Source organism: Podarcis raffonei, chromosome 10 (genome assembly GCF_027172205.1).
Source record: "Podarcis raffonei isolate rPodRaf1 chromosome 10, rPodRaf1.pri, whole genome shotgun sequence".
Lineage (NCBI taxonomy): Eukaryota > Metazoa > Chordata > Lepidosauria > Squamata > Lacertidae > Podarcis > Podarcis raffonei.
In genome coordinates, this window is record NC_070611.1 from 77,265,430 (window position 1) to 77,283,406 (window position 17,977).

Here is a 17,977-nt window from a genome sequence, read left to right on the forward strand (position 1 = left end):
GAACTAACATACCCAGCAGATGAAGTCAGACAACAGATCAACAGAGCCAAACAGATATCCAGAGAGAACTTGCTGCAAGACAGACCCAAAAAAGAAAATAACAGAACACCTCTAGTCATCACATACAGCTCCCAAGTTAAAACAGTACAACGCATCATCAGAGATCTACAACCTCTCCTGGACAATGATAGTTCTCTTTCTCAAGCTCTGGGAGGAAGACCTTTCATTGCCTACAGACAGCCACCCAATCTTAAACAACTCCTAACCCACAATAATACTACAACCAGACGTAACATGGACACTGGCACCAGAGCCTGCAATAAACCCAGATGCCAACTTTGCTGCCACATACACCCAGACAACACCATTACTGGCCCCAACAACATCACACATACCATCTCGGGACTATTTAATTGCTCATCGTCTAACATTGTATATGCCATCAAATGCCAACAGTGTCCTTCAGCTCTCTATATTGGACAAACAGGCCAAACCTTACGCCAAAGAATAAACGGACATAAATCGGACATCAAGAATCACAAGACAGAGAAACCAGTAGGAGAACACTTCAATCTCCCAGGACATTCTATACAAGATCTCAAAGTAGCTGTTTTACTACAAAGGAATTTCAGAAATAGACTGGAAAGAGAAGCTGCTGAATTGCAACTCATTACCAAACTTAAAAACATGGAGAGACCTGGTCTGAACAAAGACATTGGATTCTTATCTCATTATACATGACAAAGCCATTTTTCACCTTCTCACCCCTTGCTTTTTCCTGTAAGACCTATTGCAGTCGTTAAGAGTCGTCAACAGGCTCATCACAGCTATCTGCCAATCACCCATTCCCACCACCCTTCTGAGTAATACCCCTCCCCACCTTCTCACTATATAGAAGGATCTGGCAACTTCTGTTTCAAGTGTATCTGAAGAAGTGTGCATGCACACGAAAGCTCATACCAAGAACTAACTTAGTTGGTCTTTAAGGTGCTACTGGAAGAAATTTTTTTTTTTTGGTAGAAGACAATCAAGATCACAAAGAACTTGCATATGGGAGTGGATTCAGCATGGACTGAAACAAAGGACAATGATCAGATCTTCCCTCTGGGGCAGGAAACTGCAAACTCCCCTTTGTCTCCTGGAAGCGACTCATGGGGAGGGGGGAAAGGAGGAACCAGCCAGGTGACAAGACACTCAGGTTACCACCAACTCCTCCCTCAACCCCTCCTTTCTGTAATGTATGCATGATGTTTCTGGGGGTGGGCTTGACCTAGAGGAGGGGAATTTCAAAAAGTTTTTATAAGACCTTGCACACTATTTTTCTGGGTCTTTCCTCTCACCTGCAAGTGAGGGGAGCACCCTGTTCCGACAGTCTTTCTTCAATAAAGACCAAGCCTACAGGCTGCTGATTTGCTTCAATTTACTCTGGTTGGTGTCTTTACTTTTTGTCCAAGGGAGCCCTCAGATTTTTCCGGTAACAATACTATCCCATGCTTTTTCCTGTAGGACTAATTGCAGTCATTAACAGTCGTCAACAGCTTTACCATACCCATCTCCTACTACCCTTCTGAGAAAACCCCCACCCCACCCTCCCACCATATATAAGGGTCTGGGGACTTCTGTTTCAGTGTATCTGAAGAAGTTTGCATGCACACCAAAGGTTATACCCAGGACAATCTTAGTTGGTCTCTAAGGAGCTACTGGACAATTCTTTTTATTTACTTGAGTGCTGTTTTGGTATGCCAAGTTAGGTTTTTATTTAAGTTAGGTCTTTGCTATGTTTTGGATCCTGTTATGCTTCTTTGCATTCAGTATTAAATTTATTTGCTGAATAAAATTTTTGCTGCCTCTGAGGATTTTTTCCTACTCTGCTAATTATACTTCAGACTTGCTCTGGAGGTCATTATGGAGGAGCAAGATCTGCGAGCTAAAGCCCTCAACAGCCTCAGCCCTGTAGACCTGAAGGAGCGTCTCCACCCCCATGGCTCAGTCTGGACACTGAGGTCCTCTTCTGAGGGTCTTCTGCTGGTTCCTTCCCTGCGAGAAGTGAAGTTACAGGGAACCAGGCAGAGGGCAAGGAAATGGGCAACTACCTGACATTTGGAAGACAGCTGAAGGCAGCCCTGTATCAGGAGGTTTTTAATGTTTGATGTTTTACTGTCTTTTATATGTGCTGTAACCTGCCCAGAGTGGCTGGGGAAACCCAACCAGATGGGCAGGATATAAATACTACCATCATTCTTATCATCTTGTGATTTTTTTGTAGTTATTTTGGAATTCGTACTGCAATATCAGCTCACGAAATGTTATGGGTGGAGAAAATCACAGGGTTGCCGTAAACTATAAGCCCACCCACAAACTCTCATTCACACACAGTCTGTAAATTTGGAGGGGGGGGTCACAAACCTCACTTGTGCTAATACTGGCAGTCTTTGGCCTGTATAGGCACACCCAGTGTGTAGATCCTCCAGCCACAGGCACTGTCTATCAAGAAAATGGGTCCTTTGACTGGGAAGATGCATTCAGTCGCTGTCATTGGATGCTGAAGGATTGTATCTCAGCTTGTCAGTCACTCTGACACTGCCTACAAAGAATAAGAGGAACAGAAATGCTTTTGAGGTGCAACTTCTATATCAGCCCTGAGAGCCATTCCATGGACTCTGCACCCCTGTTTCTGATGACAGGTGTACATTATCCTCACCCTCAGCGGAAAAGACATTAAAGATGGAAGCCTGAGAGAGAGGAAAAGGTTTCTGGCTGCTTCCTGGGTAGGATTGCGGAAACAAAGAGCCGGTTCTGAGCAGGCTTCTCCCCTCCCCTCTTCCTCTGGGGATTTCCTCTCCTCTCCAGGGGGACCAATGGTTGGACTGGGCAGAAGCGCTGTGTCTGGACAGGGCAGGGGCTTATGGGGCAGGAAGAGGATGGAGATTGCAGGAAGGAAGGGGTGGGGGGACTGGACCCCCCACTTTCCAGGGATCCCTCTCTGGTCGCCTTGAAGAGGTGGCCGATTCCTGGGTGGGAGGGAGAAGCCAAGGCGGCCCCTCCGGAGATCCCCAGCTTGCGCCATGATGGAGACGTCTCCCCAAAGACTGGTTTCCTATCTCTCCCCCTCACCAATGCTGCCCTTCCCTGCCCCAGGGATGCTCCCCCTCCCCACTTCATCGATTCTCTCCCTCTGTCCCAGAGTCTCCCCTGCACCCAGAGGCCCCCACCCCTTGGCGCGACTCACCCCTCGCCCATTTCTCTGTCCAGAGGGGCCCCCTTAGACGAGCAGGGGGGGAGGGAACTTCCGGGTTAGCGCCATCGGTAATGGCGGAATTCCACTGACCTGGAGGAATTTGCTCTGTGGGAATCGGGTCTGGCTGCCACGGCGAAGGTGGAGACCCCTCAAAAATCACAGGCGGGTGAAGCCTGTGAACGTGGGATTCGGCGGGCACCTTTTGTGCCTCCCCCACTCACAGGGAAACCCGATTTCGGGGCTCCGGAGCGAAGTGGGGTGAGCAGCGCGGTGCTTTGAATTGACTGCTTTTTCCACGGAGTGAAGCCGCACAGCCGTTGCCGGAGAAGCGCTGACTTTTTCCTGTGGACAATTCTATTCTAAAAGCAACTACCCGTGAGTAGAACAAATTGGAAACTTTTTAAAGGAGAAAAAAAAAGACTTAATTCGGTATTGTAGCGGGGAGGCATAAACAGGAAGTCCGCCTTCCGCTTTTGTAAATAGATCAAAGCAAAGAGGCTGCAAGCTAAAGTCTTGGAAAGCCGATCGGAAAGGACTAATTTTTCAACACCAAAGAATAGTAACCCCCGCCCCTGGAAGCAGGAGAAGAGGGGGGGGGGAGTTTAGGACTATATTTACCTGCAAGAGAGAGGGAAGGAAGCTAAAATTCCACCGCTCAGAACCTGGGAATGGGCTGCCAATAGGACAATAAGGCTGCCGTACTTTGAAATGCGCACTGACTGTGAATATATCATCCGCTGACAGCTAGCTGATTAAGAGAGATACATTGTTTCTAACTGTCCTCTTCTGATCTTAAAAAGGAGGAAAAGTAACTGGAAATTGAAACTAACTTTCCTGCTTCAGCTGTGTTTTAAAAGGCATTATTTTGGATTAATACAAGTACGGATTGTAACTGTTTCCCCCTAGAGGAAGTTTCTGAAACTGTTACGTTGGATCAGAGGAATTTATATAAGGACTTGCTTGAAAATAAAACCCCAAGGTGGTTGTCACCAATGGAAGCGAAGGCTCAGAAAAAGCTCAATATGGAGGCCAAATGCCCGAAATATTGTGAAATTTTGGAACAAGAGGGAGACAGATTAAAACTGCAGAGTTTTGAAAAATTAAGAAATAGAGTGCAAGATTGGCTTCACTATTATCAAATAATGGAGGCATATAATTTGGACAAAAAAATTGGCTTTCAGGTGGAAAAATCAAAATTGGAAACAGAATTGCTAGATCCCAAAATTAAGAACTTGTCAAGAATGTATAACTTGCTATTGAAATGGAACACTCAGGATGAAACGGTGAAATCTGCTATGATTAAATGGGCACAAGATGTTGGACACAACATTATGATGGCTGACTGGGAACAGTTATGGACCACAGGTATGAAGTTCACGGCATGTAATGCCTTAAGAGAGAATATAATGAAAATGATCTACAGGTGGTACATGACACCAGTCAAGCTTGCAAAAATTTATCATTTGCCCGATAATAAATGTTGGAAATGCAAAGCGACTGAGGGTACATTCTTTCACCTTTGGTGGACATGCCCAAGGATTAAGACTTTCTGGGAGATGATCTATAATGAAATGAAAAAAGTATTTAAATATACCTTTCTGAAGAAACCAGAGGCCTTTCTCCTGGGCATGGTCGGCCAATTGGTGCCAAAGAAGGATAGAATTTTCTTTATGTATGCTACAACAGCAGCAAGAATACTTATTGCAAAGCATTGGAAGACACAAGATCTACCCACCCGGGAAGAATGGCAGATGAAGGTGATGGACTACATGGAACTGGCGGAAATGACTGGCAGAATCTGAGACCAGGGAGAAGAGTCGGTGGAGGAAGATTGGAAGAAATTTAAAGACTAACAGAAACATTGTAAAATTAATGAATGTTAGAAGGATGTTGGAATGAAGTTATGTGGTTTTAGCAGAAATGTTATAAAGGTTTAGGAAAAAACAGACTGTTAATTGGTGAAAGGAGGGAAAGTAAAGTTATATTATATTAAGATAAATTACAGGACAAAATTTGGAAAAGATGGAAAGGATTTGCTGAAATAGTTAACTGAACTAGAATACAAAAAAGGGAGGTGTGAGGAGGTCCAGGAAACAAGCAAATGAAAGATAAGTTATGGGAAGATTCGCTGTGTTTTTTCTTAATGGAATTTATTTTTCTGTTTTCTTCTTTTTCTTTTTCTTTCTTTTATTTTCTTTTCCCCCCCCGTATAGTGATGTGTTGTTTTGTTTTTGTTTAATATGGTGTTCTTATTTTTTCTTTTTGTAATCTTTAAAACTTTAATAAATATTATTTTTTAAAAAATAGACGAGCAGGGGAGGGACAGGGGGGTCTCTATCCAGGCGTCCCTCACTCCCATTAACCCTTTCATGGCCCACCTCTCTCCGCGCGGAACCCACAGCGCCCCAGGGATGCCTGCGCGGGGGAAATGGGGCGAGGGCGCTTCGCTGGGATCCCCTGAATGGGTGGTGCATGGCCCCCCCGCCAAGGCACCCAAGGGGCCAAGGAAAGCCCCCTTCGCAGCACGCGCGCAGGGATCCAGGCCCCACGGAAGGCGCTTGGGGGAGCTGGAGGGGGTCTCTGGGTCCTTCTCTCCCCTCCCCCCGCGACCCCTTTACCTCTTTGTCCTCGCTCCCGATTCTCCTTTCCTTTCCTGCAACATCCACGGAGGGTGTGGGGTCCTGCCGCCCCTCCTTCCCTTTCCGAAAGCGCGCCCCCCTAGAGCTATGGACCAGAGCAGCAATCCGGCGTAGAAGCTCCACTTGCGGACGAAGCAAGCAGTTTGAGAGGGGGGGCTCTCTCCCCTCATTCCAGAAACAGAAGCCGGATTGCGGGGAGGAGGAGCAGAAGGAAAAGGTGCAACATACCGGGGGGGGGTGTTTGAGGGTTTGGGGGCGGCGTGAAAGCAGGTTGTGACGGGAAGCGAGGGAAAGAATTGTTTTTCCCCTCCCCTCTTACTAGGAGAGCGCGGGAGGGGCTGCTCCAGGCAATACAGCTGCAAAGCGGGGTCCCCCCTACAATGTTTACATTGCAAAATCCTTCCCTCCCCCCCCCCACGCCATGATCTTAGATCCATTCCATGTTTTTGGTATTTGTGCACATTGAGCAGCGGGTTGGACTCTGTGACTCCTGTGTTACGGGGAAAATAGGGCTTGGGCTTTTGCACACACTCACCCCCAACACAATTCTTCCCTTGTGTCTCCCTCAGAGGCGACACAATGAGGCCAAGAAGAAAGCAAGGCAGCTGTTGATCTGTTTGCGCGCAGAGCCCCCCCCCCATGCGAGGAGTGAAGCAGCCCAGAACTAAAGCGCGTTGCAATTTGTACACCCTCAAATAATCGCCCCCCCGTCACAGAGAGAGCACCCCAAAAACATCCCCGGTTGCGCCACAAAGTGAGTTGTACATGGAAATCAGCTCAGACTCCATGTTTTGGCAACATGACAAGTCTGTCTGTCAACCGGGATGCCTGAGGATTCCTGCTCCCTGCCTTTTCCTGGCCAGCCTGAGAGATCACTGGAAAGGGCGGATTTCTTGACTCCAGAATCCATCATCGCAGACCCGTTTCATTCAGGCCTAGAGACCTGCTCTTTGGCCCAGTCTGCTTGGATCATGTGGATCATCAATGGGTCATATGGATCATCACTGGATCATCCATGATGTCATACCCATCTCACGGGGGGGGGGGGCCAGGAAGAATCTCCTGCCGCGTGACTGGGGGAGTCTGGAGGCTGAAGGGGGTCAGACAGGGCTGCTGTTTTGCTCTCCTTCCTATTTCAGCTCAGGTTTTCCTGGCAGAAGTTACATTTCATCAAGAAATGGGTGGATTCATTGAGGAAACGGGGCTACATTGCAAAGAGGCAAATGTGTATACTTTGTTACCACCCAGTGAGTTGAGTTGCAAAGGTCATTTGCAGAAAGGCTCCTGTTGTATCACCTGCGGCTACATGCCGGAGTTTGGGTCTTTTTGCGGAAATGTTTTCGTCGGGCTGAGACCATTTAGGGCTTTCAAGGTCAGCACCAACACTTTGAATGGTGATCAGAAACGGATCTAGAGCCAGTGAGGATTTCTTAGGACCCGTGTTCAGGGGCCAGCTGTTCAGCTGCTGTCCAAAACTGAATGTATCCGTTGCCGGAAGTAATCCATAAGCCTCTCGTCCTCCGTCTTCTCAGGATGCCATTGCAGCGCGATGCTCCTGCTCTCGGGAGAGGGAGAGGCGTGAGTTGGGTGCGCTCGGCTTGCCAAGGGTTAAATGGAAACGAGCTAGATTCCTAGAGAAGAAAGTAAGACAGGGGGGGCAGGGTCCTCCAGAGCGAAAGCCCGATCCCTCCCTTTCCTGCAAGAAGTCGAGGTTGTCCGCAGATGGAAACATTCAGACATGAAATATACCCTGGTCCCTAAAACCTCACTGGTGCAAGGAAGGAAGGAAGGCAGGCAGGCAGGCAGGCAGAGAAGAGAAAGCGCTTCCTCTAGCAGGGCAGAATAAAACCTGTGGAACTCCCTCCCACAAGAGGCAGAGGCCACCAATAAAGGTGGTTTAAAAGAGGAGGAGGCCAATCTGTGGTGGAGGAGGAGGAGGACAGGGTGATGGGTGGCTCCTCTGCTCTGTCTCCCCTCTAGGAGGGAGCCCTCTGGCCTGATCCTGCAGGGCTCATTTTCTCCTCCAGTGCTTAGTGTTGGGATGCAGCCAAGGAATTGGGGGCAAATGGCAGCCCCCCAGCTGTGCTGGGCGATCTCCAGCCCTTGGATCAGCATGAAACTGCAAGCTGAGCTTCAGAAGCTGGGCATGCACACTCAGCAGAGTAAAGGCACAAGAGAAGTGGCTGGAGAGGCATATGTGAGCAGATTTACAAGCAGTTTATTCAGCACACATCAGGACCAAGGAATCATCTCTGCTCTCCCTCATGTCCAAAGCAAGACAGCACCCCACCCGAGGCACCACTTTAGCTAATGAGGCCTCCTGCTGCTGCCACACCGCCGGAGCACGATTTCTCTTCTCATCCTGAAGCAAAGTTCTTAACCCGAAGTACTATTTCTGGGTTAGCAGCGTCTGTAACCTGAAGCGTCTGTAACGCAAGGTACCACTGTACTCTCATAGAAAGGCGAGTCCTACTTTATTTGCTTTTGAGTGCACACAGATGCACCCGTCTTGCATGCTTGAGTAAAGCAACTCCAGGGCAGGAGGAGAGTAGGGGCCACGTGTAGAGCAAGTCCCACACTGAGGTCAAAAACACACAGAGAAGCAGCAGGACTTCTTCGGTAATAATTTACTGAGCTTTCAAAGCATACAGTTCTCACTGGGTCCCCAGTGAGGCACAAAACTTAGCTCCTGAGAGGAAATCCAGTTTCAGCCATAAAAAAATAGAGCACACAGGATATCTAAGTCAGCACGCAAACCGGCAGAAGGGAGCAAGGGAGGAAAGAGGCTGGAAGGAGACAGGGCAATGGATGTGTGTCTTTCGCTTCCTGTCTTCTGGGAGGGAAGTCAGCAACTCGGCATATTCAGGGGCTTCACGAAGCAAAGCTTTCTGCTGGCTGCTTCCAGGCAAATGGGCATCCCGGAAACACACACTGTGATCTGTGGTGTGTTGCCATATCAGTTGTTTTTGAAAGGTTATCACGATGTGGTCTAGAAACCAGTTTGGAACAATATATCGCCCAGCTTTAATCCTCACTGACCACCAGCAATCCAGATAAACCCTCACCCCTTCTCTATCGAAAGGTACTTTACATCTTAGATTATAATCACATTGTTTGACATTGCCTTCAATATTTCATTACTATACAGTTTTACACATAAATACCAGAACTTCACATACACAAAATGTGTTCAAGACTGATTTCCTGCCGAGTTCATTTCTGTGAAGAAAAGAGTGGACTCTGAGAGGAAGATGTCCCACACTCCAGACACCAAAATGGGATCTTCCATGTGAGAGTCCCTGGATGTTCCTTAAACACTCCATTGTAAATAAAGCACTTTTGCAATCTTTCCATTTAAATTGCTTCTCCTCTTTGAGTTTGTTGATGGTTTGTAAGGTTTCAACTCGAAAAGTTCTTCCTGTCCGTGAGTCTGTTGATTTAGAACTTCCACTAGGACTGAACCTCTATCTACTTTCCTGATATTTATAAGGTTTGTCTTTTGTGTGAGTTTGTTGACATAAATCAAGGGTTCCACTCTGACTGCAGCTCCTACCACAAGCCATACATTTAAACAGTTTCTCCGTCATGTGTCTGCCAATGTTTTCTAAGGTGTTCACTCCGACTGAAGCTCTTTCCGCACTCCATACATTTATATGGTTTCTCCCCTGTGTGAGTCCGTTGATGTCTTCTAAGGCTTCCATTATCATTAAAGCTCTTTCCGCACTCTATACATTTATATGGTTTCTCCCCTGTGTGAGTCCGTTGATGTGTTCTAAGGCTTCCATTATCACTAAAACTCTTTCCGCACTCTATACATTTATATGGTTTCTCCCCTGTGTGAGTCCGTTGATGTCTTCTAAGGCTTCCATTATCATTAAAGCTCTTTCCGCACTCTATACATTTATATGGTTTCTCCCCTGTGTGAGTCCGTTGATGTGTTCTAAGGCTTCCATTATCACTAAAACTCTTTCCGCACTCTATACATTTATATGGTTTCTCCCCTGTGTGAGTCCGTTGATGTCTCCTAAAGTGTTCATTATCAGTAAAGCTCTTTCCACACTCCATGCATTTAAATGGTTTCTCTCCTGTGTGAGTCCGTTGATGTCTTCTAAGGTTTCCATTATCAGTAAAGCTCTTTCCGCACTCCAAACATTTAAATGGTTTCTCCCCTGTGTGAATCCTCTGGTGCAATTTAAGTTCTCCATTCTGACTGAAGCTCTTTCCACAATCCAAACATTTAAATGGTTTCTCCCCTGTGTGAGTCCGTTGATGTGTTCTAAGGTTTCCATTCTGACTGAAGCACTTTCCACACTCCATGCATTTAAATGGTTTCTCCCCCGTGTGAGTCCGTTGATGTTTTCCAAGGTTTCCATTATCACTAAAGCTCTTTCCGCACTCCATACATTTATATGGTTTCTCCGCTGTGTGAGTCTGTAGATGTATATTGAGGTGTCCACTCTGACTGAAGCACTTTCCACACTCCATGCATTTAAATGGTTTCTCCCCCGTGTGAGTCTGTTGATGTCTTCTAAGTGTTCCATTATCCTTAAAGCTCTTTCCGCACTCCATACATTTATATGGTTTCTCCGCTGTGTGAGTCTGTAGATGTATATTGAGGTGTCCACTCTGACTGAAGCACTTTCCACACTCCATCCATTTAAATGGTTTCTCCCCCATGTGAGTCCGTTGATGTTTTCTAAGGTTTCCATTCTGACTGAAGCACTTTCCACACTCCATGCATTTAAATGGTTTCTCCCCCGTGTGAATCCGTTGATGTCTCCTAAGTTTATCACTCCGATAGAAGCTCTTTCCACAATCCAGACATTTAAAAGTTTTTTCCCTTGTGTGAGTCCGTTGATGTAATCTTAAGTGTCCATGTTGACTGAAGTTCTTCCCACACTCCCTGCATTGCAGTCCTTTCCTGCCCATGTGAGTCTGCTGATTTGCTCTAAGTTTTCCACTATCCATGACACGTTTCCCGCACTCCATACCTTTAAACGGTTTCTCCCCTGCTGGAGGTCGTTGATGTGAACTATGTGTGCTCATTCAATGAAGCATATTCCACATTTCACACATTTTAATTTCTATCCCTAATGGGGGGGAATTGTGCCCCATCCCCTGGAGTTCTGACTGTCTTCTCCATCTCCTTCAGAGTGGGAGGAAAGGGAATCCTATTTCGGTTTCAAGGAAGAGAACAAAGGGAAAGAGAACAAATCAAGCTCCATTAGCACCTTCTCCTATTTCAACGTCTCCTACATTCCCTCACCTCCTACCCATGTTCCCAACTTTCAGGAAATGAATATGCAATTATGTCAAATGATAGTAATGCATCAGCAACCTTTCCTAATCCTCAACCAATGTTCATAAAGCAGCTTGATTTTTTAAAGAACGATGTGCTGTCTGATCTTGTGCCCGTCTTCTGATGCAGGACTATCCTAAAATGACACTGAAAAGCAGGATATTCAAGGCCAAATGATAAACTGTACTTAGTGGAATGTGTAGTACCTTGGAAATGTAGTATTGATTCACTAATGTACTGAGGTTGTGTTATTTCTGGGGACATGAATTTATTCCTGTTCTGTCTTAAAGATCATAATCATACGATGTCATGGGGTGTTAGGGGAGCGGTAGTACCTTTGGTGGGGGAAATGTCATGCACCTTACGGGGTAATTTATCCACCATTGGTCCCCACGCTGCACTCAGCTCTCACCTGTGGCTTCCAGAAGCTTTCAGGATCCAATATGGGCCACAATCCCAGGAACAGCTTCAACCGACCGGCTAAACCAGGTGAGGATACCTGATGGGTCTCAAATTCTTGGTGGGTTGGGGAATTCTGCTGCAGGTGAAGAAAGGCCCTGGTGGATGGAGAGGATGAGAACAACAGTGAATCCCACAGTCAAGAAGGCAGATTCTGCCCATTCTGCAGAGGAAAGGGCAGGGCAGATGGGGCTCGTCAACCGGGGAAGGGAGCCCATCAAGAAGGAAAACTCTAGTCGTAATACTTTGGTGCACTCCTTCGCTTCCTCTTGAGTTATCTTCAGGAGAAGAAAAAGCTATGGAGGAAAACCTACACAAATCCAGAGTGGACTCTCTAAGATGGTTGGATGGTGTCCTGCACACCTCCTTCCACTCACTCCTGCAGCCAAGCTGGTGCCTAACTTACTGCTCTGCTTTCCTTGAGACCATATAAGCCAGGCTGAGAAGGGGGTTTTGTTGTGTAGGCAGCCCTGAACCCCCAAACACACTGTCCAGGCTGGCAGGACTGCTAACACAGCAGTTTCAGGGGGAGCAATGAACTCAGACCCGTGTATCAAAATCTCTCCAATGTGGAATATGTAAAACAGAAGTGCTGCTTATATCATACATCAAATAAAAAGTATTCAGAATATTTGTCTTTTGAAGAAAAGGTCACCAAATATCCGATGGCCCCTTCAAAGCTAATGAAAGTCTTGTGCCTGGAGCTTTTGGGAGTGCAGGTCCAGTGTTCATGAAGAAATCTGAGGACTCCGTTGGACAAAAAACAAGGACAGCAGCCAGGAATACCAGAGCAAAACAGCAGCCAGTAGGCTTGGTCGTTATTGAAAACTGTCGCGACAGGACTCCCACCTGCCACCAGGTGAAACAAGATGGAAGCCCACAACAAAAGAAGACCCCAACTTTTATTAGTTACTAATTCCTCAAACTACACCCCTAAAACTACATCACAACTACATCATTGATACATCACAAAAAGGAGGGGTTGAGGGAGGAGTTGTGGTGGTAACCTGAGTGTCCTGTCACCTGGCTGGTTCCCCCTTTCTCCCTCCCCATGAGTACTTTCCATGTGACAAAGGGGAGTTTGCAGTTTCCCGCCCCCAGAGGGAAGAGCTGATCATTGTCCTTTGCTCCAGTCCATGTTGAATCCACTCCCATATGCAAGTTCTTTGTGATCTTGATGGTCTTCTGTCTAGGACCATCAGGGTTGGCATAGCAACTGGGCAGGGCTCCTGTGTATGTGCTGCGATGCTCAAGGGATTATGGCTGCCCTGTATTAAACCTATCCCCTTTGATAGTCCTTTCTTCATGGAGCAAAATAAAAGTGGACCGGTGTAAATCTGATGTACGGTTGATTTACTATAAATTTATAACAAAAACGTCGTGTATGTTGTGTGTGTCGTGTAAGTACAAACTGAATGACTGGGGAGGGGGGTTCCTGCAACAGCAGGAAAGCTTCTTCCACCATTATCCTTCTAATTGGGATTCAGGCCTCATCATGGGACTAAAACAGCACTGGTTGCACTGGATGGTGATCTCCGATGTGCTAGAATCCGAGGGGAAAACTGTTTCCTGGTTCTGCTGGATCTCTAAGCGGCTTTGGAGACCGTCGACCATGGTATCCTTCTGGACCCTCTAGGGGAGCTGGCGGCCCTGCTATGCAGTGGTTCCCCTCCTTCCTCCTGGGCCTTGTTCAGAAAGTGGTCTTGGGAGAGGAGTGTTCTGACCCCTAGGTGCTCCCTTGTGGGAGCAACAGAGTTGCCGTAAATGATAATCCCACCCACAAACTCTCATTTACACACAGCCTGTCGATGGGGGGGGGTCACACACCTCACCTGTGCTAATGCTGACAGTCTTTGGCCTGTATAGGCACACCCTGGGTGTTGAGCCTCCAGCCACAGGGGCTGTCTATCATGAAAATGGGTCCTTTGACTGGGAAGATTCACGCAGTCGCTGTCATTGAATTTTGATGGATTGTATCTCAGCTTGTCTGTCAGTCTGACACTGCCTACAAAAAGTTAGAGGAACAGAAATGCTTTTGAGGTGCAACTTCCATATCAGCCCTGAGAGCTATTCCATGGACTCTGCACCTGTTTCTGATGACAGGTGTACATTATCCTCATCTTCAATGAACCATGCAGTGGAAATGACAAAGATGGAAGCCTGAGGGAGAGGAAAAGGTTTCTGGCTGCTTCCTGGGTGTGATTGCGGAAACCAAGAGCCACTTCTGATAAGGCCTCTCCCCTCCTCTCTTCCTCTCAGGATTTCCTCTCCTCTCCAGGGGACCAATGGTTGGACCGGGCAGAATTGCTGTATCTGCCATTAATTTGATTTTGATTTTATATTAGAATGAATTGATTTTAGAATGCAATTTAATTAATTGATCATGAGCCTGGCTTTGCCCGGAGAATGGTGAGATATAAATTATTATTATTATTATTAATTATTATTATTATTATTATTATCTGGACAGGGCAGGAGCTTATGGGGTGGGAAGCGGGTGAAGCTTGCAGGAAGGAAGGTGCGTCTTGCTAATGGAGAAATCTGAGGGGCCCCCTGGAGAAAAAACAAGGAGACCAGCCAGGAATACCAGAGCAAAACAGCAGCCAGTAGGCTTGGTCTTGATTGAAGACGGTCGCGACAGGACTCCCACCTGCCACCAGGTGAAACAAGATGGAAGCCCCGTACAAAAGAGAACCCAAAATTTTATTAGCTGCTAATCCCAATGTTACAGTCCCCAAAATACATTATGAAAGGGGAGGTCTGGTGGCTGTAATCTGAGCATCCTGGACCCTGCCCCATGGTTCCCAATGCTGAATGGTTTCTTTAAATGTAAAGGTTCATCATTGTTCCACTTGATGTGTATGTCTCTAAGGGGCCGGAGCAAAATAACGAGACCCAGCTTTACAGCTGTGAAATACAGCAGGTGCTGCTGAGTTGTGTTGATTAGGCTGTGTTAGCAATTGGGTAGAGTATATAAGGAGCAGCACCTAGCTCTCCCATGACCCTGGGGGATGGGTTGGTGGTTGGGTCATGTTTGTTTGTTAATGTATTTAGTGTAAAAGGAGTTTTTGTTTTTGTAATTAAAACCTTGTTTAAGTACTTTTTGAGTCCCTCTTTTAATGCATGGTCTCCCCAGCAAGCTCTCTGCAGCGCTACCATACTGCAAATAGCCAACACCCCTTGCCCTCCACCAAACATCTATCAGGTGAAAGAAAAGAGATATTTACATTTCCCTTCTAGGAGCAGAAATGCGTCAGTAGCCAGAGTGGAACAAGGGGGGAGGAAGTGCAAACAAACATGACCGCCATATTCCCCCCCCCCACAAGAAGGGAAATGGCCGGCATGCGGCCTACAGCTATAGGGGCGTGGATGGCTATGCTCCCCCCCCCCACGCCACTGCAAAACAAAAAGGTTGCCCCTGCATCCTAGCTGGGCGCCCGCCCAGAAAGAAAAGCCACAAAATCGCAGCCTAGCCTGGTGGAGGGGCCATGTCCCTTCCAATCAGGCCAGAACTTACCTTAATCCGGCTGCCAGGACACGCTCCTGAGGATCCTGATCCTGGAAGGAAGAAAACCAAAAGAGGCTTGGACAAAGGGGTCGGCCTCTTTTCTTTGGCCTTTGCCCCACCCCCGGCTGGCCATCCATTGTCCTTCCTGACCAAGGGCGGGTCAAAGGCCGGCCCAAGCAGGTGGGAGGCACCCGCCCAGGTGAGCCCTATCTTGGTGCCACAAACCCCACCCACCTGTGAGAAAGGGAGGGTGGACATTCCCTGTTTCCCAGCCAAGCTAATCACACCCTTTTGTCTTCATCTGGGTTGGTTCTTTCTGGAATGGATACCTGTCTGGCACTCAGGTATCAGGAGGCCAGGGATTATCACTCAGGCGGAGGGGCTGCTGAGGAGCTGAGCTCACATGTCTATAGGAATTTCTGAAGTTCTCCCTGTGAGCCAGTACAGAGATACATTTATCAGTGAATTCTTACATTTGGTATTGTGCAGCAAAGGCCCTTTGAATAGATAGGAAGAAACTGTGATGAAGTGCTGTGTGGGAACAAATCACAAAAGTGATGGTGCTGATTTTGGTAGTGGGCTGCATGTGCATGATATCTGCTGGAGGGGCAACCGCCCCCCCCCCACCTATACATAGATTCCTGGAATAGTCTGGACAGGGCAGGGGCTTATGGGGGGGAGAGGATGGAGCTTGCAGGAAGGAGGGTTGGAGGGACGGGACCCCCCACTTTCCTGGGATCCCTCTGGGCGCCTTGAAGGGGTGGTCGATTCCTGGGTGGGAGGCAGAAGCCAAGGCGGCCCCTCCAGAGAATCCCCGTGGGCGCCAGGAAGGAGACGTGTCCCCAAAGGCTGGTCTACCTAGCTCCCTCCCCCCACCCCCCATTGCTGCCCTTCCCTGCCCCAGAGATGCTCCCCGTCCGCACTTCATCGACTCCCTCCCTCTGTCCCAGAGTCTCCCCTGAACCCAGAGGCCCCCTTGGCGCGGCTCACCCCTCGCCCTGCGCCCCCCCCATCTCTCTATCCGGAGGTCCCCACCCCCAAGACGAGCAGAGGAGGCACAGAGGGGTCTATCCAGGCGTCCCTCACACCCCTTAACCCTTTAATGCCCACCTCTCTCCGCGCGGAACCCACAGAGTCCTGTAGCAAACTGCATTTTTCAGTTATTGGTGGACCGTCCTGCTAAATGTAAAGCATACGCCACTATTGAGAAAATATTTCTTCCAAGGTGCTAGAATACCACAAGTAACTGAGCTACAAAATATTAATTTTACGTGATATCCTATGTCTAACTATGTGCACTGTTGCACTGTTATATTTCTATGCAAATATCCTTAAGAAGCGTGACATCCAAGTCCCTTTCAGGTTCACATGGACACACGCATCTGGGACGGAGAATAGCAGGTTAATATTTACCACCTTAAATTGTGCGGAGAAAAGGATTGCAAAGTAGCCACCTTTGCAATCTTATTTCCGAACGGGGGAACTGTAGCAGGAACCCCCCCCCCAATCATTCAGTTTGTACAAACTTCACACACACTCACACTCACACACTACATACGCCATGCTTCTGTTATAAATTCATAGAAAATCAACCATACATCGGATTTGCACTGTTCCACTTTTATTTTACTCCATGAAGGAAGGACTATAAAATGGGGAAGGTTTGATACAGGCCAGCCATAATTCCTTGAACATCCCAGCACATACACAGGAGCCCTGCCCAGTTGCTATGCCAACCCTGATGGTCCTAGACAGAAGACAATCAAGATCACAAAGAACTTGCATATGGGAGTGGATTCAGCATGGACTGGAACAGAGGACAACGATCAGATCTTCCCTCTGGGGGCGGGAAACTGCAAACTCCCCTCTGTCACCTGGAAAGTACTCATGGGGAGGGAGAAAGGGGGAACCAGCCAGGTGACAGGACACTCAGTTACCACCACCACCCCTCCCTCAACCCCTCCTTTCTGTGATGCATGTATGATGTTTCTGGGGGTGGTCTTGATCTACAGGGTGTCAATTTCAAAAGTTTTATAAGGCCTTGCACACCATTTTTCGGAGTCCTTCCTCTCTCCTGCAAGTGAGGGGAGCACCCTGTTGCAACAGATCAATAAAGGCCAAGCCTACAGGCTGCTGTTTTGCTCCAAGTTATCCTGGTTGGTGTCTTTGTTTTTGTCCAAGGGAGCCCTCGGATTTTTCCGTTAACAGTCCCAGGGATGCCTGCGTGGGGAAATGGGGCAAGGGGGCTTCGTTGGGATCCCCTGCGTGGGCTTCCTAAGGGTCCAAGGAAAACCCCCTTCGCAGCATGCGTGCAGGGATCCAGATCCACGACGGGCACTTTTGGGAGCTGGAGGGGGTCTCTGGATCCTTCTCTCGCCTCCCCCTGAGACCCCTTTACCTCTTTGTCCTCGCTCGCGATTCTCCTTTCCTTTCCTGCAACATCAATGTTTTTTGGGGGGGTCCCTTGCCGCCCCTCCTCCCCTTTCTGAAAGCGCGCGCCCCTAGAGCTACGGCGCAGAGCAGCAATCCTGCGCAGAAGCTCCACTTGTGGGATAAGCAGGCAGTTTGGGAAGGGGCTCTTCCCCCCTCCCCATTCCCAGGACAGAAGCCGGATGGCGAGGAAGAGGAAGAGGAGGAGGAGGTGCAATGTATGGGGGTGGGGTGAGAGAAGGATGTGCCGGGAGGGGAGGAATTGAGTGGGGGAAGGAGAGGAAGGTTTTCCCCCTCCCTTCTTCCTTCTGGGGATCAGGAGAGCGGGGGAGGGGCTGATCCCGGCAACCCACTTGCAAAGTGGGGTCTCCCACCCCAAAATGTTTACAAAATCCACCCCACGC

General features: G+C 48.0%; 3 protein-coding genes across 23 annotated transcripts in view; 1 reads left to right on the forward strand and 2 right to left on the reverse strand.

Annotated features, from left to right (window-relative positions):
* Positions 1 to 17,977, forward strand: part of LOC128421706 (zinc finger protein 883-like) — a 268,891-nt gene that overhangs the window by 103,395 nt on the left and 147,519 nt on the right. The gene's annotated exons all lie outside the window — the stretch shown is intronic.
* Positions 1 to 17,977, reverse strand: part of LOC128421734 (zinc finger protein 665-like) — a 104,788-nt gene that overhangs the window by 38,641 nt on the left and 48,170 nt on the right. The window lies entirely within an intron of this gene.
* Positions 9,212 to 17,977, reverse strand: part of LOC128421728 (oocyte zinc finger protein XlCOF6-like) — a 226,920-nt gene continuing 218,154 nt past the window's right edge. For 11 of the 21 annotated variants that reach the window (XM_053404881.1, XM_053404882.1, XM_053404875.1 and 8 more), the window contains 4 exons: positions 15,153 to 15,193; positions 13,468 to 13,640; positions 11,589 to 11,733; positions 9,212 to 11,048 (listed from right to left, as the gene is read on the reverse strand). In XM_053404881.1, the coding sequence (XP_053260856.1) occupies positions 9,445 to 10,923 (1,479 nt within the window). In that variant the 5' untranslated portion in view covers positions 10,924 to 11,048; positions 11,589 to 11,733; positions 13,468 to 13,640; positions 15,153 to 15,193 and the 3' untranslated portion in view covers positions 9,212 to 9,444. Of the gene's footprint in view, positions 11,049 to 11,588; positions 11,734 to 13,467; positions 13,641 to 15,152; positions 15,194 to 16,253; positions 16,279 to 17,541; positions 17,789 to 17,977 lie in introns of those variants that run through there. The other 10 variants (XM_053404889.1, XM_053404888.1, XM_053404890.1 and 7 more) reach the window with 7 other exon arrangements.